At 42.7% G+C, this 22,045-nt stretch overlaps 1 protein-coding gene across 1 annotated transcript; it reads right to left on the bottom strand.

The window, feature by feature from the left end:
• Positions 1-1,478: 1,478 nt before the first annotated feature.
• Positions 1,479-20,101, bottom strand: EBPL (EBP like). Its single transcript, XM_020796778.3, has 4 exons — positions 18,646-20,101; positions 13,277-13,346; positions 3,385-3,523; positions 1,479-1,802 (listed from the first exon to the last, which is right to left on the bottom strand). Exons 1-4 carry the CDS (start codon positions 19,273-19,275, stop codon positions 1,565-1,567), a joined length of 1,077 nt encoding a protein of 358 aa, XP_020652437.3. The 5' UTR covers positions 19,276-20,101; the 3' UTR covers positions 1,479-1,564.
• Between the last annotated feature and the right edge of the window lie 1,944 nt (positions 20,102-22,045).

Here is a 22,045-nt window from a genome sequence, read left to right as displayed (position 1 = left end):
ACAAAAAAAACCATCGCTATGGGAAAATATCGTTAAGTGAAACACGTTTTCCCATAGAGATGCACTGAAAACCGGATAATCCGTTCCAATAGGAACAGATTATCCGGTTTTCTTCCCCACTATTGGGCGCAGCCTTTTGGGAGAAGCCTCGGGGGAGGGGGGAAGATGGCATCGGCTCCTGCCTTCTCCCAAAGGGCTGCCCCAACTGTGCTTGCAGCAGCGGAGGAGGTGCCGGGTAGAGGAGAAATGACAGATCGGCTCCTGCCTTCTCCCCCACTGGGCACCTCTTCCGCTGCTGTAAGCACAATCGGGGCAGCCCTTTGGGAGGAGCCGGGCTGTGGAGAAGGAAGGCTGAAGCCGATCCGATCTCCCCACCACCACCATCGGGCGCAGCGCTTTCGGAGAAGCCTCCCGGTGGGGGGAAAAGACCGGATCGCCTTCAGCCTTCCTTCTCCACAGCCCGGCTCCTCCCAAAGGGCTGCCCCGATTGTGCTTACAGCAGCGGAGGAGGTGCCCGGTGGAGGCGAAGGCAGGAGCCGATCTGTCATTTCTCCTCCACCGGGCACCTCCTCCACTGCTGCAAACACAGTCGGGGCAGCCCTTTGGGAGCAGCCGGGCTGCTCCGAAGAAAGGCAGAAGCCGATCTGATCTCCACACACACACACACCGGGCGGCTTCTCCCGCTGCTCCCGATGGTGGGGGGGGGGGAGATTGGATCGGCTTCTGCCTTTCTTCGGAGCAGCCCGGCTGCTCCCAAAGGGCTGCCCCAACTGTGCTTGCAGCAGTGGAGGAGGTGCCCGAAGAAAGGCAGAAGCTGATCCAATCTCCCCCACACACACACCGGGCGGCTTCCCGATGGGGGGGGGAGATCGGACATGGCTGGGAGTTGCATCCGGATCCCCCCACCCTCCCCCTGCGGCTTGGATCCGACCCACAGCAGGCTACCCCAGGCATGTTCGGACTCCTGAGAGTCCGACCATGGCCGGGGAAGCCGGCCGCGGGGAAGGGGAATCCCGGTGGTGGCCTCGGAAGGACCTGTTGGCAGGGTCCTTCCGAGGCCACCGCAGGCATTTTCCCCCAGCTGAGCTGCGGGAGCGCTCTTTCGGAGGCTCCCGCCGCTCAGCTGGGGGAAAATGGTGCCTATGGGGAAAACATCGCAAAGCGATTTTTCCCCATAGGCAACATCTGTATGCGATCGCAAAAGCGATGGCAAAAATGCCATCACTATGCGAATTTGTCGTTAAACGGGGCACTTGTTATACGAGGCACCACTGTATACTTGAGGAGTTGCTTTTCTACCACTGCCCCTCACCCCTGTGAGTTTCAATGGCCAAGTGGAAATCTGAACCCATCTCTTATGTCATTCTCCCTCCTGCATCACACTGGCTCTCAAATACATTGTTACCACATATCCTGGTGTTACATACTAGTATGCCACTGTCTGAAGAGACTAAGGAAGGTAAAGGACCCTAGGGCACTTTATATCTCACTCGTCCATGCTTGCGTCAATAGAAAGAGGCCAGTGTGAATCCCTACATCCAGGTGATTAGTTTCAATGCCCTGATTATTTAGATTTGTTGCTATTTAACAGCTTCTGGTGCATCGTCTTGAGTGTTAACCAAGACTGTATTAATAGAGATGCCGGGATAATTACCCATACACCATTAAAAAATATCAAATAGACCCAGAGATAAAGCCAGTTGCTAGTGTTTAGACTGGAGTTTCCAGTGAGCCATTCCGGACAAAAAGTCATCCATCCTCCATATAATTCACAAATACACAATGTAATCTGTATGAAGTGTCTGCAAAATAACAACAGCAACAATTAGAACCATATGCAACATTCTGCTTGACCAATTTGACTTGATAATCCCAAAACACCCTTGGTAGCTAGTTTTACCATTTCAGCATTAACAACAGTATTTTATGATGTCCTAGAAGCCTGTGTGTATCAGATTTGTAAATTTTATTTGGAAGCTTAATGTAAACTTAAATTTTTTAAAAATCATAACTTGATTGCAGAGCACACACATATTGAGAGAAAAGATGGGATGTACCTATAACTGTACTGCTTTGAGAAATATATTACTGTGTAAAGCAACATTTATGACTTCCCAGGCAACAAAATGTTTTGGCAACAGGCCCTCCTGTGGACACCTGACCAACACAGAAAAGATACCAGGAAGTGAACAAAGAGAAATAAAAGGCAAGATTTGGAATGACAAAGAGGATTAAATATAAAAGAACAAAATAAAAAGGGAGAGACAACCACAAACCTTTTTCTGCCTAGGTTTACAATGAACTTATCAAAAGTTTCAGTACTACTTCCCCTTCCTCACAAAAGCCAATGAACTGAAATGGGAACACAGGGGCTTCTTTTTTGTATTTTTCTTTTTGTATTCTTTTTTTCCATTATACTCAACACTTCTCTCCCCCCTTACTGAGATTAATATTGAAATTCTGAGAATTTTAATTTTCCCTACCTGAAACCCAACAGTAAATCACAACTGGAGTAAGGTTATTGGACCAATCATTCAAATCCTGTTGCTAAGTTTGTAAATTGCAACTAAAATAGGCCCACTGTAAACTCAGTAAGTCTTGCCTTCTGACAGACGGACCACGTGGGCTATGGGGGGGGGCAGTCCTTGCGAACCTTTAGCTCTAGAATATTCTGAGGCCTCTGCACAGGCACAGACAACCCATTAGTCTGCATTCACAGAGACCACGAAGAAGAACCTGTTGCTAAGTTTGTAAATTGCAACTAAAATAGGCCCACTGTAAACTCAGTAAGCCTTGCCTTCCAAGGGGTTTCTTGGGTGATGACAATAACATGACAACACACTCTCAGGAACAAACATATTTCTGTAGAAATGTGAAACATACTGCAGAATGTGCCCTGTGGAGAAGTTTGCATAATTATTTTTATTTCATGTCAGAAGAACCAACCATGTTTCTTTCTTCACAATTAAAACCTATTTCGTGTTTCACATTGCTTTCATTACCTGTGCATTGAAATTAATCACATATTTAGATGTCATTTGTATCCACATACCATATTTTTCCCATGTATAAGATGCCCCCATGTATAAGACGCCCCCCACTTTTCTAACCCAAAAGTAAGAAATCTAAGTGGGACTTAGCAAGTGTAGGGGGAAAGGGATCAAAGCCCTGCAGGATCACTTTGATCTTTGCTTTCCCTTCCACTAGTTCTTGTTCTCTCCTCAGGTTACTTCCATGTATAAGACGACCCTCAATTTTTATTCTAAAGATTTTAGACAAAAGTATAGTCTTATACATGGAAAAATACGGTATATAATGTGTAGCTCAACATGTCAAAGATGTGCTATGTGACAAAATTAATTTCTCCTTTAACAAAATACTTACCGGTAATGCTTCTGCTTGAGAATTGCATAGATGAGAATTAGTGCTAAAAGACCATCCAAGAAAACAGTTAGTATTTCCAGTGAGACAATAGTGGGATCAGAATGTAGCCATCTTGCATCTGCTTTGCCATATTCCTTCCCTATAGAAGAGTAAATGTCCCTTTAGTCTTTTGTACAGCATAACATCAGATCAGCATGAAATTAAAGACCAGTACGAAAGAGTCTAGAGAAATAATAGGGGATACTTTTCTGATTGAGATCATGGTGTGTGGGAAGTAAAACAAATCACAGCACTGTTATTTGACCTACAGATACTACAACACATTTGTCGGTGGATTTAATTAAAGCATTTTAATCTTATTCCTCACCTAAAAAGGCTCTCAGAGCAGCTTACAAACAATCATTAAAAACAATATAATGAGAAGGAAATGAAAAGGAAAGCAGATAAAAGTAAATAGTCTCTCATCAGGGCCGCCTGTCTTGCTTCTTGTATCATCTCCATCTGTTATAGTCTGCTTGAATGGCTCTTAGTGGTGGCATCTGAGAGAGGAGAATCTAGAGAAATCTCAGTATTTTTTTAACAAAAAGGTTTCTTGTATTTAGAACCAAAGACTCTGAGAATCATAATTGGGAAAACATCTATACCTAATTTGATATACATTTTTGTATTTGATATATGTGTTGATATATAAAAATATTCTTTAAGTAGGTTCTTCATTCAGTTACACAAATGTTTTGTTGTGATGTGTCACTGTGATTGATGGGTGTCATTGGCTGGCCTTTTGCATGCAGTGATCACCCGTCCTTGTGGCTGGGTACAGTTCATTGACCTTTTGCAGGGTACAGTTCATTGTACTTTTCAGTGCTGTGAGCTAGGCTTCGTTGATTTTTAGACTTCCTTCTTTTTTTGTTGAAGCTGTGCTGGTGTTTGTGGATTTAAATGGCTTTCCTGTGTAGTCTAACTTAACATAATGACTGCTATGCAGAGAAACCACTCAACAAAGCCTGGCTTCCAGCGCTAAAAAATACAGCCTGCAAAAGGTCAACGAACTCTACCCAGCTACAAGGACCAGTGATCACTGCATACAAAAGCCCAGCCAATGACACCCATCAATCACAGTGACACATCATCTCTCCCTTATCACAACAAAACACCCATAACAAAAAATACTCTGATCACAGGAAACCCCCAATCTCCTGAAAAGAACAATAATAACAACAACCCTTATCTCACAGCTACAGATACTCAACAATCCCACACACTACACCAGAACACAGACAGAATTCTAGCTTCTGTCCTCTGAAGATGCCAGCCACAGAGACTGGTGAAATGTTAGGAAGAAAAACCTCCAGAAAATGGCCAAACAGCCTGAAAAATTCACAACAACCATCGGATCCCACTTATGAAAGCCTTTGAGAACACATTTGGCAGTGGCTACTGGTTTCAGAGGGGTGGAATGACAGCAGCGACAGCAAAGAGAAATTCCAGGGCTCTGGGAACCCTCTACAAACTCTTGATGAGCAGACCCCCCCCCCAACAGTGGAAGGGGGGCAGGAACCTACAAGAGAGTAGGTCTTGCAGCTAAGGAGAGCAGGAGAACTCTGAATTCAGAATGCAGTCTGTCTTCGTTAGAGTATCCTTTCCCAAAAAGCGTCTGACCCACAAGATGCCATATCTGGTTATCTAGCTGCGTAACTCCGTCACAGTGGAAAGTTTGGAGAAACTGTCTTTTCTTCACTCTATGACTGTGAGTACCTGATGTTTATTTCTTACAATGCAAGTTTAGCTTAAACTGAGCTGAAATGGAGATAAAAGGTTTTCTTGTCAACAACTGGTGGAGCTGCTAACCCAAGAAAAGAACAAATAAAAAACTAGCTGTGGAGGAGCCTGTAAAGAAAGAGGGGGCTGGCTGCCAAATAAAGAGATAAAAAGAGCAGCTAATTAAGGGGTAAACTAGTTGCTACTTAATGGCCCTTTTAACTACTCCTGAAGAGTGAGGATTCCCAGGCTGACTTGGTGTGGCTGGTGGATGCTGGATTACAAAATAAAAGTGTGTGGTTTGAACAGATGAGTACAATTAAGCAGGAAGTGGATATATAAATCCTGTGTGCTAACTGGGAGCTGCGCCTGTGCTTAGCACAAAAATTGGTTTGTTTATTGTTTTACTGTGCTTGGATGGAATTTGGATTAAAGAAAGATGGATTGGATAGTGTGGAGTGAGGGGAGGTGGAAGCACAGGTGGACCTGCTGGAACTATAAGAAGCTGCATCAGTGTATCTGAACCTTTAAAGCCTGAACCATTGTGAAATTGGACAGTGTTATGCATTTGGTATATTTATGGTTTAGGTACAAGTTAAGTCCCTCTTGAGTTAGGAACTTTATGGGCAAGCTCAAGAGGAAAGGGCAAACAGAGGTCTACTTCCCAACAGACATTTCCACTTTAAAATCAATCCATATTCAGGATATAGAAGTGGCAGCTAAGGGCAGGAAAGAAGACCCTCCCAGACAATCTACAAATCTATCTAAATAAATAACTCAAGATCCTTTGAAGAACAACATGCAGGAGATGCAAACAAATATCATAAAGCAATTTATAGAACAAATGAAAGCCCAAACTTCAGAACTTAAAGCGGAATTAAACGAAACACTCAAAAATAGATCACTTCACACAAGCAAGTAGGAGCAGTGGAACAATGTATCATGGAAGTGGAGCAATAAGTGGAGGAGATGATTGATTAGGGACCCTTCAGTCTCAAGAGATTATGGTAACATGCTCTGAATAGAGGACTTCAAACAGCATCTTGTGTGGCTGAGAAGGCCAATACGAGAGTGACAATCCCTTCCAAAATGAAGACAAATACAATCTGTCCCTGTCCAGCTCCCTGATTTTGCTGCTTTCAGGACTGCATCTTTGCCTCAGCCTGCTGGACAAGGGTCTCTTCAAAATGGGAGAGGCCATGAAGCACTGCCTGCCTCCAGGCTGAATGCTCAGATGTCAAGGTTTCCCATCTGTTGAGGTCCATTCCTAAGGCCTTCAGATTCCACTTGCAGATATCCTTGTATCGCAGCTGTGGTCTCCCTCTGGGGCGATTTCCCTGCACTAATTCTCCATACAGAAGATCTTTTGAATCCAACCATCAGCCATTCTCACAACATGCCGGAGCCAATGTAGATGTTGCTGTTTCAGTAATGTATACATGCTAAAAATTCCAGCTTGTTCTAGGACTACTCTATTTGGAACTTTGTCCTGCCAGGTGATACCAAAAATGTGTTGGAGACAGCACGTATAGAATGTGTTCTGCTTCCTCTCCTGCCGTGTACAAAGGGTCCAGGACTCACTGCAGTACAGGAGTGTGCTCAGGACACAGCTCTGTAGACCTGGATCTTGGTATATACCATCAGCTGCTTATTAAGCCATACTCTCTTTGTGAGTCTAGAGAACATGGTAGCTGCTTTGCCAATGCATTTATCCAGCTCGATATCTAGGGAGAGCGTGTCAGAAATTGTTGAGCCAAGGAACAGAAAGTCATGAAAAACCTCCAATTCTTGTGTGGAGATGGTAACAGAGGGAGGTGAGTTGACAATCTTTTTATAGCCTAGGCCAGTGACGGCAAACCTTTTTGGGCTTGCGTGCCTAAAATGAGTGGTGGGGGAGAGAAACCGGTGGCTGTCGTGCCATCTGGAAGACCAGAACCGGAAGTGGCAGTTGCAGGGGGAATCATGGTGACGGATGCAGAACAGGAAGGGGGAGGAATCATGGTGACGGACACAGAAAAGGAAGAGAAAGGGGGTAGGAATCATGGCAATGGACGCAGAACAGGAAGAGAGAGGGGGAATCCTGGCTGCAGCCACTTCAAAAGGTTTCTATCTACAAGGTCGAGTGAGAGGGCCACTAACTCGTTGCGTGCCAGAAGGAAGGGCTTTGCGTGCCACCTGTGGCACACATGCCATAGGTTCGCCATCACTGGCCTAGGCCATCGTTATGTGGAGCAACAATTCCCTTTTTTCAGATCCTCAAGACAGTTCATTCCCATGAGGTGCCATGTAACTTCCAGTGACCAGTCTGAGAGAGTGAGGGTGATAACACCTGCTCCACCTTCACACCTGAGACTTGTGACACTAACGGGTCTCATGACATCAGGCAGGGAAAATGGCTACTTTGGCCCAATTTGGACATTGTCACTTAGGGGTGTACTCACTTTTGTTGCCAGCGGTTTAGACATTAATGGCTGTGTGTTGCGTTATTTTGAGTAGGCAGTACATTTACACTGTTATACAAGCTGTATACTCACTGCTTCACATTGTAGCCGAGTGTCATTTTGTCAATGTTGTCACATGAAAAAATATACTAAAATATTACGAAATGTGAGGGGGTGTACTCAGGTCTGTGATATACTGTATCTCTAATACACAAAACAGGAACAGACCAATTTCCCTGCTAAATGTGGATTATAAGCTCTTTGCCTCGATTTTAGCTATTTATTTATTTATTTTTCAGCTTTTACCCCACCCATCTAGATTCAGCAAATCTATTCTGGGCAGCTTACAGTCCAAATAAAAATAAGAATTAAAACAAACAATATCAAACAGCATAGAGATTAACAAAGTCCAAGGCTGAAAAATAGGCTGAACCACTGGTTCTTAACCTTGGGTTACTCAGGAGTTTTGGACTGCAACTCCCAGAAGCCTTCACCACCAACTGTACTGGCTGGGGTTTCTGGGAGTTGCAGTTCAAAAACATCCGACTAACAAAGGTTAAGAACCACTGGGCTGAAAAATAGGCTGAAAAAGCTCCTGAATTGATGATACCTAAGGACCAGACTGGTTTTCTACCTAAACAGAAATTGGCTGCAAATATAAGAACAGTAATAGAAGTATTGGAATACTATGAAGCCCATCCAGAAAAGCAAATGATGTTAATTTTTCTGGATGCAGAGAAAGCCTTTAATGTGAACTGGGACTTCATGTTGACTTTATGTTGAACCAATTAAAGACAATGGGCCTTCAAGAAAGCTTCTTTCAGGCAGCAGAGTCAATCTATTTGCAACAAAAAGCAAGAGTCAAGGTCAATGGTCAAATTTCAGAGGAGATCCAAATTGAACAAGGCACAAGACAAGGATGCTCCTTATCACTTTTACTTTTTATCTTAACATTAGAAATACTAAACATACAAATAAGACAAAATCCCAGAATTGGGGGCTGAAAATACAAACTACAAGCTTATGCTAACGATCTGGTACTGCTGCTAGAAAACCTGGAGGAATCAATTAGAGAACTAATATCCACAATTGAAAACTTTGGTGTAGCATCAGGCCTCAAAAGTAAATGATTAAAAAAATTCTTACAAAAAATGTGATACAAGAAGAAACAAGAAAATTAGAATTAAAAACTGGCTCCGAGCACATGTCAGAAATTAAATACTTGGCAGGATATATCTAAAAAAAAAAAAACCAAGTAACTTGATGAAAGACAATTATCTCCTAATATTCAAAGAAATACAGGAAATTTTAGAAAACTGGGGCAAAGTGCAATTTTCAGAGCTGGGAAGAATTGCAACTATAATGATAACATCTTGCCAAAGCTTCTGTTCCTGTTCCAAAACTTGCCAATATTGATGTATTACAAGTATTTTAAGGATTTTTCTGATCATATTGTAAGGAGAACTCTATACCAGGTTTGGCAAAAATTTCAGGGGCAAATATACAAAAAAATCCCAGCGCCTTTGAAAGCTTTCACACAACCTTCTCTGATCTCAAAAGAATCAAGATATACGTATAGAGAGTTTTTAACCAAAAATCAACAACTAAAAAATATACAGGAATTCAAAGAAATGGGTCTACCAACAGACTGGTGGGTGATGCTGAGGTTAGAATCAAGGTTTGAAACAGATAAAATAGTGGGCTTTTATGAAGGGAAGGTACAGGTGGATAATTTATGGATTTATACCAGTGATAAGATTATACAAAAAAGTATAGTTTTTTGTTAGAATACAATTTAGAAGATGAAAGGGTGAAAGCAATAATGATTAAATGGGCACAAAATTTTGGTACAATATAGACATAGATTATTGGACTTGAATGTTATGAGTGGAGGAATAGAAGTGAGCCGTCCTCACTGGTGATGAGGAAAGAAGAATGTGAAGGATGAAAAGCGGTGCTTAACTGGACTGTTACAAGAAGTGGTGGATACTTTGAGCCCTCAGGAAGCTGCACAATATGAGTCGGTAAAGACAGCGATCCTAAGGACTCTTAACTTGACAGAAGAGGCTTATAGAAAACGGTTTAGGGAGTTGAAGTGGAAGCCGGGAGTCCATCCATGAACTTTAGTGCAGAGAATGAAGGCTAATATGACTAGGTGGATCAAGCCAGAAGATAAGTCCAAAGAACAGGTTATGGACGACTTTGAGTGGGAACCTGAAGGGGTGGGTCCAAAAGAATAACCCTAAGCAATTGGAGGAAGCCATCAAGCTGATCGAAGACTATTAGAGGAAGTGGGAAAGGAAAGTCCTGCCCCGACAGGAGAACGTGGGCGACCTCGTGAGAAGGTGGTGGCGCAGGCACAAGGCGGTGGAGTTCGGAGAAATATGGACGTGCCAGGCAGTGCTCGAGCACGCGGACGCCCTTTCGAGCCAATGGATCCAAAACCAGTGCGACCTGTCACTGTGGATGATCGTGTCTTTGGAGGGCTCGTGTGTTTCGGCTGTGGGACCCCCGGCCACGTGCGTTGGGATTGCCCAGGAACAGACTGCTCATGGGTAGGAGGGTCGAATGTCGGCCGAGAAAAACAGGGGAAACAAGTAGGTTGGGAGGTGGTTGCCTGGGTAAACGGGGAAAAGAAACAAGCGTTGATTGACACTGGCTGTGGGAGAACATTGGTTTGAGACTTGAAAACAAAGGGGATGGAAGAAGGATTCACGGTGAGATGCATACACGGAGACTCTAAAACTTATAAGACGACTTGGGCTGAAGTAAGAGTTGGAGATGAGAAACGAAAAATGAAAATAGGGATCGTCCCCGGACTTTCAAGAGAGATGTTGTTAGGGAGAGACTGGGTGGGGGACAAGACATTATCGGGGAGTAAAGAGGGGATGCAAGAAGATTGCGTTAGAATTGAAGTGGGAGATGATTTCTTGCAGGAGACAACACGCGACCACGTGCGTATGCTGCAACAAGACGACACGACATTGCAAGAACACCTTCATGCTACATGTGAGGTGGGAACTTTGGAGAAAGGGGAAAAAGGGATGGTTTTGGATAATGGATTACTATATAGTGTGACAGTGAAAGGAGAAAAGCGGTTGGTTGTCCCCCAAAAGTGGCGTATGGTGATTTTACATCTAGCCCATGATATCCCTATGGCTGGGCATCTGGCATATGATAAAATGAAACCACGAATTGAACAAAGATTTTGGTGGCCAGGTTTAGATAAAGAGGTGGAAAATTATTGCCAATCACGTCCAGAATGCCAGAAGACTCAAGTCAAACCTAAACCAGGAGCCCCTCTGATACCTATGCCCCTAGTGGACCAACCATTCCAAAGGATAGGAGTTGACATTGTGGGGGCCCTCATTAGATCAGCAAGTGGTCACACCCATATTTTGGTCATTATAGATTATGCCACAAGGTATCCCGAAGCAGTACCATTACGCTCCACAACGTCCAAGGTGCTGGCTAGAGAGCTGTTGCAAGTATTCACAAGGCTGGGTTTCCCTAAAGAAATACTAACAGACCAGGGCACCAACTTTATGGGACAGGCCTTGAAAGAAATGTGGGGATTGTTAGGGGTAAAACCCCTACACACTGCTGTCTATCACCCGCAAAGAAACGGATTAGTGGAAAGATTCAATAAAACACTCAAGGGGATGTTAAGGAAGTTGGTGATAGAGAAACCAAAGAGGTGGCACTTGTTGGTGGCACCGCTAATGTTTGCAGTTCCTGGAACACATTATTGTCGTCAAGCGGGGCACCACTATAGATAAAAGTAAGCTTTCACATTCTATTTCTGTTGACCTCTCAGGAACTCTCTTTGATGATCCTTGCCCTCTCCCCACAATTCCTTCTAGTGACAAGAGACAGAAAAACATGAAAGATGGGGTTTCTGATGCAGTCACTGAGCAATATACAGTAACTACTGCTTTTTCAGCCTTTAAAAAAATTCTATTCTGTTTAAATGTGCAATGAATGCCCCACTACATATTCACTTAGTACATTGAATATTTAATAATCAAGATGAACCGAAAGGCCTGTAATCATAGGTGGGGACAGAGATGTAACCAACCAACCCAGATCACTGACCACTTATCTCTTTCTACCAAATGTGTACTCCTTGCACACAAATTTATTTCTCAGAGGAGACTTGTATTCACAAGCATCACACCTCAGATACTTTTTAGTTATGCTGGTCACCTTTATTATATTCAGGTTACCCTGATTCGAAAATTTCTTGTTACAGGCTTGCACACAAGGCAGAAATGAGAGCCACAGGTTGGTAAAACCTTTATTTCAAGACTGCATTCCATTTATCACAGTTGTCTGAAGTGATGTTCCAAGCAATACATTTTGGGGGAGGCAGTAATGGAAATGGAAGCATACTAGGGATGTTTGCTGTGAAAGGGTAAAGAATGGGTCCACAAAGTAGAGGGATTCATGTCCAAGTTGAAGAAAGAGGCTGTGTGAATTAAAAACAGCTAGTAGGTGGAGAAATTTGACTTCATGATGGGAGGTAGAAGATAATTCACAGGATCTGTTAGGAAGATTTTCTCTGATACAGCACCACTGAATTGGCATGTTGGAGAAAGGAGGGGTGTCATTATCCTTTTTTCCCTACATAACCTTACTGATCTGTCACTACATAAATCATTGTTGTTTAGTCATTTAGTCATGTCCGAATATTTGTGACCCCATGGATCAGAGCACGCCAGGCCCTCCTGTCTTCCACTGTCTCCTGGAGTTTGGTCAAATTCATGTTAGTAGCTTAGATGACACTGTCCAACCATCTCATCCTCTGCCATCCCCTTCTCCTCTTGCCTTCACACTTTCCTAACATCAGGGTCTTTTCCAGGGAGTCTTCTCTTCTCATGAACTGACACACTGTGAGACAAAAATGGCAGCTCACATGACCATTGTTCGCAAGTACTTTGCTTTTTACAGGGAGGAAATCACCACACCCAGGGCACAAAATTTAGAAACGTTTATCACCTTCCGCATTAGTTGTTTCTCATTCACCCTTTGCCCATCCATTCTAATTTCTGACAACATAGTATTGGCCCATACAAACTTTAGCTCAACATTAAACAAATTTATGATACTGTTGGGGCCAGAGTCATCTTCATGGCACATATAATTGCACTTATCACACATCTGATGGAACTGCTGTGTTTCAAGGCTTCAAAAACAATGAAACTTCAGTATGCGGACTCCTGTGTTCAGTAATCGAATACTAGTACTGTATGATGAGACAATTACTGTTAACTTTCGAAAGCCGTTAGTGGCTGAAATCCTCTTGTTCAATTCTCTGGTCATAAAGGCTGATGACAGCATCAAGCTTTTCGACCAAGAATCTCCAACAACAGGAGTCAAATCAATTTCCCTGAAACTATATTGTGCTAACCAAACATCTGATGTAATATTATGAACCCGAAGTGCACATATAATTTAGAAAGCCTGTACTGCTGCACAACATAAATTTAGAAGTTTAGAAGAGCTTCAGGAATCATACAGAGTTATATAATTTCTGCCAATTTGTTTTATGCTGCTGGGCTGTGAAGTAAAGAACATTAATTTTATAACATTTAGGATAATAAACAACATTCAGACCAAATATAAGCACTGCTAATGTATTCCAGATCATGTAAACAGTATTAATTTACTGTATATTTGCACAGAGTACTTACACAGCAAAGCAGTTATATCATCCGATTTTGCAACACTTCCCATCAGAGAGAGATAAACAAATGGGCCTTCCTATGGGTAAAAGCAAACAATCTATGTACTATTAGTTATTAATGGTATGTCTGTTACCAGGATAGTGCATGAAATAGGGAGGGAGAGGGACACTGTGTCTCTCTAGGTCAGGCTTTTGCCAGCCTTAACACAACACTGTGCCAAAGTACCATTAATTTAGCTTCTCCGTATGAATGACTGGCAACAAATACAGTACTGTAGAAAGAGTCAATGGCAATCTAGAGTTCCAAAGTCTATAGTGAGTGGTTTTATTTACTGTTCAAGAATCCCATATTACAGCCCAATTATTTCATCCCACAAAACCCAGTATAACTCTGAAATGAACCAGCCCTTTCGGCTCAAAGTAAATGGGGGTTATTGCCCACTCAGAATGCGATATACCAGCTCTTCCACCTGCTAAGAAGATTGGTGCTGAAAGCAAGGCAAACAGCAGGGGCTAAGCAGCTCATGACTGTAACGTTCAGCCCTGCCCTCACCTGTCCATCACAGCTGGGCAGTGGAACAGCAGCCAATGAGGGGACGGAAGGTGGTGCTAAAGGGGGAGGAGCTGGGATATAAAGGGGTGTGTATAGTGTTTGAGAGATCAGTTTGAGAGATTGATAGAGTTAGAGAGTGAGTGAGATCTGGAGAGCTTGTTTAGAGGCCTGTGTGCCTGTGTAGTCAGTGAGGGATAGTCTATGTTTTGATTAAATAAGAAACAGTGATTTACCATCAAGATTAACTTCCTGTGATTTACTTATTTTATTTCTTGTAATCAATAAACCATTTTTGTTTAAGAGAAACCCTAGTCCTTGTGATTTAAAGGATAGGTTGGTGGCAGCAAGAGTGTTGAGTGGCGTGGTGGGCATTCTGAGAGGCCTGAGTAGGAGGTGACCTCAGAGTGGCTCAGCCACGTTACAATGACCATTGGATACAAGACTAAAGAACATGCGCACAGCTTGCAAGCCAGAGAGACAAGTGCCTCAATTTACAGGGTTTAGTACATGAGTACAATTGCAAGCATTTAAACTCTTCTTTTAAACTAAAGGTTTCTTCTGCTCCCTTCAAATACGTCTTGTGTGTGCAAGTCCTTTTTTGTGAAATCCATTTTATTAACTCACACAATCCAATACAGAGGATCTTTCCGGAGGGAGAACTTCTCATGCTGCCAGTTAAAAAGCGTGGCGTTGGTATTCTTTTTCTTTTAAATAATTTCCTACAACAAGCAGTGTTTTCCCACTGCTGCATCCTTAAGTTATAAGCTGATTATGAGTTAACATCCGAATCGTCTAGAAAATGTAGTAAATTGGGGCAGTATGACAGTGTGAGAAAAGCTTGATTTGTAACTACCCATAGAATTCTCATCTATACCCAGAGGCCCAAAACAAAACAAACAAGCAAAACAACAACATCCTTTGGTTTAAAACAAAAAGTTACGGTTGAAGTTGTACACATCCATAACTGCAACTTACAAGTACTTCTTATTTAGCATGACCTTTCTCGGTAAGGGTATCCTTATTCTTTGGAACCCAACACAATTTTAACATGCCCAGTATTTCACTTTGGCTTGTTCTTCTTCTTTAAAGTTTGCCTTTTAAATAATCATAATTTTATTCTCCTCTGTACCAGATTCAGCTATTAACTTCCCTTATATGGATGTTTACAGTAGCTATGAGATTGCATACTACATTCTTATGTTATCATTCTGGTATGTATGTCCAATTAGTGGATTTTAATTATTTTTTTCATTTTATGTAATAATTCTGTCTTTGCCTGCCATTTTCTAGAGCTAGAAATAAATGTGTGGCAACATGCTACTTGGACTGGAGTCATCACTCTTACTTAGAAAATTTAAGAAAACCATCATCATTATCTTAGAACTGCAGAGCTGGAAGGGATCCTATGGATCATTTGAGTCCAGCCCCTGTGGAGGAGGCACAGCGGGGAACTGAACTCTCAGCCAGATACTTAAACTACTGAGCTATCCAGAAATTCATGGTGAAATGTATTTTAGTTTAAGGCAGTGGCGGCAAACCTTTTTGGGCTTGCATGCCCAAACTGAAAAATCAAAACAAAACAAAGCAGTGGGCAGCATGCCGCAGCGTAACCAGAAGTGGCAGCGGAAGGGGGACTCCTAGGCAAAGAAGTGCCTCGAGACCCCACTCCAGATCCGCCTCCAGCACCAGCTGCTCCGGATCCATCTGTCAAAGTACCAGTACCACGGCTACAGCCGCCTCCTGAGGTTTGGCTGTGGGGGGGAGTAGCGATCCAGCGGCTTATGGCTTGCGTGCCCACAGAAAGGGCTCTGCGTGCCAGCTGTGGCACGTGTGCCATAAGTTCACCATCATTGGTTTAAGGTATACTAATTAAGCTTGGAGTTACTGTATGGCTCATTAGACTTGTTTTTGCCTGTCAGACTCTTTAAATGTTGGACTATGTTAGCCAGTACTTCTGCACTATCAAATTGACTGAAATTCTGTTGTTTAGCATAGTAAGTCACACTACAGAAGTTCTATTGGATCAGTGGAGACTGGATGAGTCAACTCCTCCATTAGTTCCACCTGCCTACTCTATTATGGTTTGCTATGCTAAAGGAAGTCATAATTAGAACAGGTCTGTTTGAATCAATGGAAATTATGGAGTGGACTTGCCAAATCCCCACTACTTTAATTGGCCAACTATAGTGTGACTTATGCCAAGAATTAAGCCACTTTCTTTCATCCCCTCCATTTAATTATTTATTCATTTGACTTGTATGCCACCCGCACTTATTAGACTGTTTATTTGTTGTTATGATCTGTCAGCCACTTCCAGCTCAATGGTGATACTAATTAGTTTTGAAGATATGTGAAATGTCCAAAGAATGGTTTACCATTCCTCCCTGTGAGTTTTCATGATTGAAGGGGGGTTTGAACCCAGGTCTCAAGTCTCGGTCTACCACCTACATCACTCTAAAGATTGTTGTTAAAACATATTTTGTCTGTCATTACTCATTATGATCAATGCTTTTATTATCACTGTATTTAAAATCTGATGTGATTTTTTACACAGAAGTTCTTATTGTATTTAAATAATTTCTTAGTTTCAGTTATATCACAGATATTCATATACAGTATTATCTGGATTAGTGTCTTTTCTTCTCTTTTCTGCAGCTTTTGCTCTTTTTTCTGCAGCTCTCCCTTCTTCATCTAATAAGGTCACCACCACAGACCCAACCACCAATACTAAAAAGAATTACAGAACCTGATAAAAGACCTCCCTGGAAACACACATGAACAAACCCTGCTAAACACACCACAAGAACCTCAGCCTTCTACCTTCTACTGAAAATATACAAACCAGGAAACCCTGGTAGAACCATTGTCAACACCATCACAGTCAGGGTATCTGGGTACTTGGACTCCATCCTCAAAGCTTATGTCACCAATTCACCTACTTACGTACGAGATACCACAGATTTCCTAAGGAAACTTCAGTCCACACACGATCCTCCTGACAAAAACATCCTAGCTACAATGTGGATGTAGAGGCACTGTGACGGAATGCCCACGTCACGCCTGACACTCATAGCTGAAGCTCAAGTGCAGGAGCCTATGAGAGGACAGGAGGGGCGGAGTCAGTTAGGCCGTTAGAGAGGGAGAAGGTGAAAGAGTGTGGAGGAGAGAAACTGAATAGTCAAGATAGATAGATAGAAAACTAGAGAGAACTGATATCATTAATAAGTTGGTTAAAGTGAATAAATCCATAAAACAAATGAAGAATTGAATGTGTAACCAAAGGTAAGAAGTTTTAACGAGCGATTCTATACAATGATTAAAAAGAACATGTGTGATTCAAATTCAATCTAAATAAGCAAGTTATGTTGGCAGTAAGTGTCTGATTCAAGTATTGTGAGAGTGTGGATAAGGGATCTCCACCGGTGGCAGCGAATGAAAGAGGAAACGTCACCAGAATGAACCTTGGTTTGGAGGAAACAAACAGGGAACATTGTGTGGAACGTCACAGGCACTCTATACTAACATTACACACAAAGACGGATACAAACTATCACTAACACCATCCCAAACTAGGAAGAAACCCACATAATCACCATCCTATATGACTCTATACTCACATACAACTATTTCACCTTTGACAATAAAACCTACCTCCAGATCAATTGAACTGCAACGGACACCTGCATGGCTCCAGAATATGCAAACATATTCATGGCTGACCTGGAACAATGCTTTCATAACTGATGCACCTAAAAGCAACTCCTCTATTTGAGGTACTGTACACTGATGACGTTTTTCTGATCCGGACTCTTGGAAAGTAATTCCTAGAAAAATCCCACCAGGATTTCAATAACTTTTACCCAACACAACCTCATCCTGGAATATCTATGCATCAGGTGCATTTTCCAGACACCACTCACTGTGAGACTACAACATGGACATCTTAGTACCAAGCTATACCGGAAACCCACTGATCTACTCTACTCTACTTGCAGTCTTCCAGCTTCCATTCTGAACACATAACAAAATCATTCATGTACAGTACAGTACAGCCAAGCCCTTAAATACAGTTGTATCTGCTCTGACCCACAGGATAGAGACTCCAAATTCAGGGATATACAAAAGGGAACAAAAAAAAGCAAGATGGATACCTAGGAGTAACATATCTTTAGCATTGGACCTACTTCAGGGTCTCACCAACATGAAAAAAAAGTGATAAATATCCTTCCCCATCATCATCTCTTAACATTACTCAATACATTTTCTAATTTATTTTTTTCTAGAGGAAGCTCAAACTGTTTCTCAAGGTGTTTTCCTACCCTCGATTTAATCTGTAGGACAATCTTGCAAATTAGATCAGGTTGTGAGGAGTGTGTGTGTTCCAGTTCAAGTCTGGACACTCTAAGAACACAGTTCCCAAGTCTGGAAAAGTCTCACATATTTTTTTAACGTAGCTCAAGTTGAAGAAATTGAGTCAAGAGAACAAGCCAGGGGCGACGGTAGGGAGCGCAGGTCTAACTCACCTCTAGCTACTCCTTATGACAAAGCTAGGAATGAAAGGATCACTCGGTCAGGTTAGAGCTAAAGGTGAGCTGCTGCTTAATTGTGGAGCTGGAATGCGGTTAAACTGGCAGCCTTTTTGAAGAAGGCTACTCGAACTCTCAAACGGAAGGGTGAAAGAGTATCTGGAGAAATGATGGGCACAAAGGAGTCTTTCCCTCCGAAGAACACACCTGCCCCACACTCCCTCTGCCTCTCTGCTGCCTCCGCGAGCAACCCGAGCTGCCCCGCGAGCCCCTGCCCTTCTTCACTCTCGCTCTCACCAGACACCCGTGGACGAGCGCGTCGTAGCAGAGCCAGCACAAGACCCAGCAATCCACCCGGGAGGTTCCGCTGCGCCGGCCCAGCCGCCAGCCCAGGACCCCGGCGAGACCGAGCAGGGCCGCGCACACCAACAGCGACGCTCCCGAGACCCAGCTGAACAACGGCGGCGGCGGAGGAGCAGGCGCTGCGTCGGCGTGAAGCCCCCCAGGTGGCCCGGCGCCCGCCATGACCGCGATCCCCACGAATGGCGCCTTTGTGGGACGTCGCCGTTTCCCCCTGCACGTGACGTGCGACTGCACAGGCAGGGAGACACCCACTCCCATCATCGCTTCTTTACCTTTCTCTGTCTGCGAGGCGCCGCAAGGCCACTTCCTCACACAGGCGCCATGGGTGCAGAGGGGGCGGGATGGAGAAACTAGTAGCTGAGGATGAGGGGAGAGGATGGTTAGAAGTTGGAAGCGAAGTGGTTGATACTGAAAATATGAACAGTTGAAAACCTCTGGCTTGTGCAAGTGAAACAGAACAGCTTCGTCCTGTTGCGTAGCTTGGGGGGGGTGTAGCGGGGGTGACAGAAGTAGCGGCAGCAAATCTCGGCACGTAAAAGGTGATTTTGAGATGTAAAGTCGCATGCGACATGAAAAGGAAACCTTTAATCAGCAGCTACTTGCCTGTTGCACATACAGAGCTGCACAAAAGGATTTCAGCCAGTGTTACATACGTTTCCTGTTCATCCCAGTACTGTATCTATGGTTTTTCTCCCTTTTCTTGTGTTCTTCCCAATGTACTTATTTATAATATTATTAGGTCCTTTGGGCAGAAGTATGTCAAACCTAACCTATCCATTTTGAAGGAAATCAACCCTGAGTGCTCACTGGAAGGACAGATCCTGAAGCTGAAGCTCCAATACTTTGGCCATCTCATGAGAAGACTCCCTGGAAAAGACCCTGATGTTGGGAAAGTGTGAAGGCAAGAGGAGAAGGGGACGACAGAGGAGGAGATGGTTAGACAGTGTCATCAAAGCTACTGTGACGTTTACCACGTGGCCCCTGCTTGGTTCCCCAGACAAAGGGCTCACACTATGTCATCCCACTAGCAGATATCAGTTGTGACGTTCTCTCTTTTCCTCACTGCCACCAATGGATTTCCTTTATCCACAATATATAAAGAACTTTAGTAGACACTTATCTAGTTGCTGCCAACAGAACTTATTTATTGAAGTGTATTAACTGTAATCAGAATCATAGATGTTCTTTATTCAGTGCATACAATCCAATCATTAAAATATCATATATCTTCACACATACTTAATCACCACCTGCTCTAACTATATAGACCACTTTATCTCTATTAATATCTGTTCTCACTTTCTCCTTGACTATCTCTCTCTGCAAATTCTATATCTCCTCCAGCACTTCTGCCAAAACCTTATATCTGCTGACTCTGCCCCTCCGCTCCCCTCATAGGCTCATGCAAATGAGATCCTGAATATGAGTGACAGGAGTGATGTGGGGCAATCATCACATACTTTCCCCCTAAGAAAAGTTTGTTTCATGAGGGAAACCTTATAGTTTACCCTTATGAACAACGAAATATGCAGGGAACAATTCATCCAAAATATCCTCACAATAATATGCTACATATTAAATCATGTACTACATGTTACCAATTACTATGTTTAGCAGATCAAACTTATTACTTTAAACATTTAAAACAATTAGTACAATTATAACCATTTGCATTAATTACATTAATATAATTCATATTACTTTTACTTTTATACCACTACTTATCATTATTTCAACAAGACATTGCAGTTTAATTATATCTCAAACTAGTGTACAAATAGAACATTTCTTACAACATTATACTTTTTTTCATCCATCCGTTCATCTGGTCTTCGAGACAACATGTCAGCCACCACGTTCTGGGTTCCCTTCACATTACGAATTTCAAAGTCAAAGTCCTGCAAGAGTAGGACCCACCTCATCAGTTTGTTGTTATTGGGCCAAATAGTCCTTAGCCACAAAAGTGGGGAATGGTCAGTGTATAGTACAAAATGTCTTCCCCAGATATATGGTCTCAGTTTTTGCAATGCCCAGACTATGGCTAAGCATTCCCGCTCAATCGTGGATAAATGCCTCTCACCTGCCTGCAGTTTCTTGCTGAGGAAGGTCACAGGATGATGGTTTCTTTCGTCATCAGTTTGGCTCAGCACAGCTCCCAGCCCGACATTGGACTCATCTGTGAAGACTATAAACTCGCGCTGGAAGTCTGGGGCTCTCAGTGTCACGACCCAGGTCACCCCTAGAGGATACTTAGTTGGCGGACAGAGGAGTTTGCACACCCTTATGGTGATGAGTGAGTCGTAGATCTCAGCAAGGCGTGAGCCAAACACCCGCTTACAAGTCTGCCCTAATAAGAACACTTTTGTACCTTAGGTTTCAGATAGAAAACCATGTGGGTTTTATAGTCCATAGACATACTATGCCCCACAGGCTAGGACTCTTTAAGTAAAATAGGCCGAGGCAATACCATCACGGATGACCTAAGACATTTTACTGTTCAAGAGACCAATTGATTTTTATAATCATTGTTTTATTAAAGAAAATAGAAAATTCCATAAAGAAAAAGTCAGTTTATGCAAAAGCATGCAAATGATCATTTTGAAGGTTAATTATGAAATTGTAATGAAGCAAAGAATCCATGAAAAATATAAAACTACTAAAAATAGCAAAAGTCCCCAAAATCCAAGAAAATAAGTAAAAACTGGTTAAGTAGGCAAAAAGGCAGGTGCCTCCCCTCTAATCCAAAAAGGTAATCCATAAGGAAAAGCAAAATGAAGAAAATAATCCAAATAAGTGTAAAAGTCCAAAGTCCATCATTATCCTGTAAAAAGAAAAGTCCTGTAAAAGAAATATCCTATTCTATTAATTTTACTACTGCTAATAATCACATCTCTCTCTAAAAACTAATCTATGTTGTTCTCATCTCCTCACTGTGTTGTCCATAGGCAAAAGTTCCCTTTTCAAGCTTAGCTGGCATATCCCTTATCTTCCTCTTCTCACGGTCGTCATCCAATCACAGTACAACGTTGGGTAAACAGTCCTTCTTTATCTCCTGTCCTTCTGCTCCATTCCTTTCCCATGGGTAGTCCTCTCTGCCCCATTCCTTTCCCATGGGTAACAGGTGTTATTTGGGTTAGCCATCTGCAATACGCCACAACAAAGTCCATCTATCTTATCGTGGAATGTTCTTCTCAGGTCTTCAGAAGAGCATTCTCCCATCCTCCTACTAGCAGATACTTTGTCAGCATTGCAGAAATCATCTATGCAGAGAACCAATATGGAATCCCTCTTACATTGTTCACTACTACATAACCCATCTTCAGTACAAGATCTC

This window comes from Pogona vitticeps, chromosome 1 (genome assembly GCF_051106095.1).
Source record: "Pogona vitticeps strain Pit_001003342236 chromosome 1, PviZW2.1, whole genome shotgun sequence".
In the NCBI taxonomy this organism is placed as follows: domain Eukaryota; kingdom Metazoa; phylum Chordata; class Lepidosauria; order Squamata; family Agamidae; genus Pogona; species Pogona vitticeps.
This window is presented reverse-complemented; position numbering and strand designations above follow the sequence as displayed.

Excerpts from the sequence above, each read along its gene's own strand:
- EBPL (XM_020796778.3), bottom strand. The coding sequence starts at position 19,275 with ATGCGACTTTACATCTCAAAATCACCTTTTACGTGCCGAGATTTGCTG. Across the intron at positions 13,347-18,645 it reads CGCTCGTCCACGGGTGTCTG|GAAGGCCCATTTGTTTATCT; the intron begins GTGAGAGCGAGA and ends TTTTACCCATAG. Across the intron at positions 3,524-13,276 it reads TGATATAACTGCTTTGCTGT|GGAAGGAATATGGCAAAGCA; the intron begins GTAAGTACTCTG and ends ACTCTTCTATAG.